Source organism: Nerophis ophidion, linkage group LG13 (genome assembly GCF_033978795.1).
Source record: "Nerophis ophidion isolate RoL-2023_Sa linkage group LG13, RoL_Noph_v1.0, whole genome shotgun sequence".
Lineage (NCBI taxonomy): Eukaryota > Metazoa > Chordata > Actinopteri > Syngnathiformes > Syngnathidae > Nerophis > Nerophis ophidion.
The window spans coordinates 20,069,402-20,072,927 of record NC_084623.1 but is presented as its reverse complement, the minus strand read 5'-3'; the positions used below and the strand labels follow the sequence as shown (position 1 = coordinate 20,072,927).

The 3,526-nt window shown below is 35.8% G+C and overlaps 1 protein-coding gene across 1 annotated transcript; it reads left to right on the top strand.

The window, feature by feature from the left end:
- Positions 1-368: 368 nt before the first annotated feature.
- LOC133564917 (trace amine-associated receptor 13c-like) lies at positions 369-1,537 on the top strand. The gene is made up of 2 exons (XM_061919446.1): positions 369-541; positions 724-1,537. Exons 1-2 carry the CDS (start codon positions 369-371, stop codon positions 1,535-1,537), a joined length of 987 nt encoding a protein of 328 aa, XP_061775430.1.
- The last annotated feature ends 1,989 nt before the right edge of the window (positions 1,538-3,526 follow it).

Genomic DNA, 3,526 nt, shown 5'->3' with positions numbered 1-3,526 from the left:
TATTCCGCCCTTTTTAATTACCTTACGAGAAACTCTGCAGAAACCTTTGTCCTTCCCGTGATTTAAACGGTTCGTACAACTAAAAACAGTATATGGCAATTTTTCTTCAAGAAAAGACTAAATGGCGCCGAGTACCTATTGAAAACAGAGCTAGCTTGACCACCACCTGTATTTGTTAGTAATCAAATTCTTACTTGTAACAATTCTTCAAAAAAATTAATACAAACGTGAACTCCCACCAGCACGAGAATGCTGATTTGTGGAAAACTTTGGCCAAATCAGGTTTGCTTACGTGGGCGGTACAATGGATTGGCCGAAGGCTTAAATTAGATGTACAACAAAGACCATTTCTCATCTTCCTCTTGATGATGGAGAAGGAGGATCTATCACAGCTCTGCTTTCCACAACTCGTCAATATTTCCTGCAGGAAGCCCGCGTCTCATTGGTCTGAAGGTGTTCTTTTAAATGTTTTTCTGGCGGTCGTCTGCATCTCCATTGTGATTCTCAACCTGCTGGTCATCATCTCAATCTCCTTTTACAGGCACTTATTATTTTTAAAGGCTCGCATTTTCCCAAAAGTGTCCTGCGTGTAGTTTATGATCTGGCATTGAGCATAATGTTTGTCATTGTGTCCTTACGCTAATGTCTCCGTTGATTTGTTTTGTTAACACAGTTTTGTCCGCTGAGGAATCTGTTGTCTTTATTATTTTGTCTATTTTACAGGCAGCTCCACACTCCCACCAACGTCCTTCTCCTCTCTCTCGCTATATCTGACATTCTGGTGGGCCTCCTGGTGATGCCGATTGAGATCTACATGAGGACATCCTGCTGGACCCTGGGCGATGTTCTTTGTTCTCTGTGGTTCTACGTGACTGTCTCACTGACTTCTGTCTCAGTGGGAAACATGGTGCTGATATCAGCCGACCGTTATTTGGCTATTTGTGATCCTCTGCATTATAACTCCAGAGTCACTGTAAAACGAATTCGACTTTGTGTTTGTCTTTGTTGGTTCTTTGCTTTTCTCCTCTGTAGCATCATTTTGAAAGAAGGTCTGACTCATCCTGGAAAGTCCAATTTTTGCTATGGAGAGTGTATTATTGGTATAGACTTGGAAGGTGGGATTATTGACCTTGCTATGGTCTTCATTCTCCCTCTCAGCATCATCATCACTCTGTACATGAGAGTGTTTCTGGCTGCTTTGTCTCAGGCCCGAGCCATGCGCTCTCATGTTACATCAGTCAAACCACATTCAGTCACAGTAAGAGCAAAGAAATCGGAGTTGAAAGCAGCCAGGACTCTTAGTGTCCTTGTCTTTGTATTCATTGTGTGTCTCTGTCCGTATTACAGTGTTTCTCTTGCAGGCGACAACAAAATAATGTCGTCATTTGCAAGCTATGCTCCATATCTTTATGATTTTAACTCCTGTTTAAATCCGTTGATATATGCCTTGTTTTATCCTTGGTTTAGACGAGCTGTAAGACACATTGTCACGCTGCACATACTGCAGCCTGGGTCCAGGGGGGACAACATACTGTAAAAAAAAAAAAAAAAAGGTGTTCTTCCCTCTCTGTGCAAAATCAAAATATGAAACTTCATTATTCTGCTGGTTATTTGTTTCTTCTGAGGATTCAAACTGACAGGACTTTACTTTTGCTTAATTGTTACTTACTGTACTGAAATGCCCAATTAGGAAAGGTTTAGAACATCTGTCCTATTTTGTCACTACGTAAGCAGCCTTATTACATGATAATAAATATGACGTTGAAATGTGGAGCCATCATTCAATATCAAAATTGCTCCTCATCACTAACCTCTGCTCAGTGTAAGACATTGCATAAAGTACACACACACACACATGCACACACACACACACACACACACACACACACACACACACACACACACACTATATATATATATATATATATATATATATATATATATATATATATATATATATATTAGGGCTGCAAATCTTTGGGTGTCCCACGATTCGATTCAATATCGATTCTCTGGGTCGCGATTTGATTATATATCGATTTTTTTCGATTTAACGCGATTCTTGATTCAAAAACAATATTTTTCCGATTCAAAACATCTCTGTATTCATTCAATACATAGGATTTCAACAGGATCTACCCCAGTCTGCTGACATGCTAGCAGAGTAGTAGATTTAAAAAAAAAAAAGCTTTTATAATTGTAAAGGACAATGTTTTATCAACTGATTGCAATAATGTAAATTTGTTTTAACTATTAAACGAACCAAAAATTTGACTTATTTTATCTTTGTGAAAATATTGGACACAGTGGTCAAGCTTATGAGATGGGATGCAAGTGTAAGCCACTGTGACACTATTGTTCTTTTTTTTAATTTTTATAAATGTCTAATGATAATGTCAATAAGGGATTTATAATCACTGCTATGCTGAAATTATAACAAATATTGATACTGTTGTTGATAATATTAATTTTTGTTTCACTATTTTTGGTTTGTTCTGTGTTGTGTTTGTAACTCCTCAATTGTTCTGTTTATTGCAGTTCTGTGTTGCTGGGTCAGGTTTGGTTTTGGAATTAGATTGCATTGTTATGGTATTGCTGTGTATTGATTTGTTGAAATGATAAAAAAATAAAAAAAATAAAATCAAATATAAAAAGAATCGATTTAAAAAAAAAAGAGAATTGATTCTGAATCGCACAATGTGAGAATCGCGATTCGTATTCGAATCGATTTTTTCCCACACCCCTTATATATATATATATATATATATATATATATATATATATATATATATATATATATATATATATATATATATATATATATTTATATATATATATATATATATACATATACATTTTTGGCGGAATATATAGTTATGTTTAGCAAGTACTGTATGTACAATCGTGAATTACTATTGATAATGAGTTATACTTTCATTTTTATTTTTACATGTTTGACAAGCGTATCCTTCGCAGGGTGGCTTGGCTGAGATAGGGTTAGGAGCTCAGAGAAAACATGTGCTGCTCCTACAAATTTAGAAGACCCAGTTGAAGTGGCTACGGGCCTTGTAGTTCAGTTCAATTGAAAATGGGATTGATTTAGTGTCAAAACATATTTTTTCTTACAAACCCCGTTTACATATGAGTTGGGAAATTGTGTTGGATGTAAATATGAACGGATTACAATGATTTGCAAATCCTTTTCAACCCATATTCAATTGAATGCATTACAAAGGCAAGATATGTGATGTTCAAACTCATAAACTTTATTTTATTTTTTGCAAATAATAATTAACTTAGAATTTCATGGCTGCAACACTTGCCAAAGTAGTTGGGAAAGGGCATGTTCACCGCTGTGTTACATCACCTTTTCTTTTAACAACACTCAATAAACGTTTGGGAACTGAGGAAACTAATTGTTGAAGTTTTGAAAGTGGAATTGTTTACCATTCTTGCTTGATGTGCAGCTTAAGTTGTTCAACAGTACGGGGTCTTGTTGTCATATTTTACGCTTTATAATGCGCCA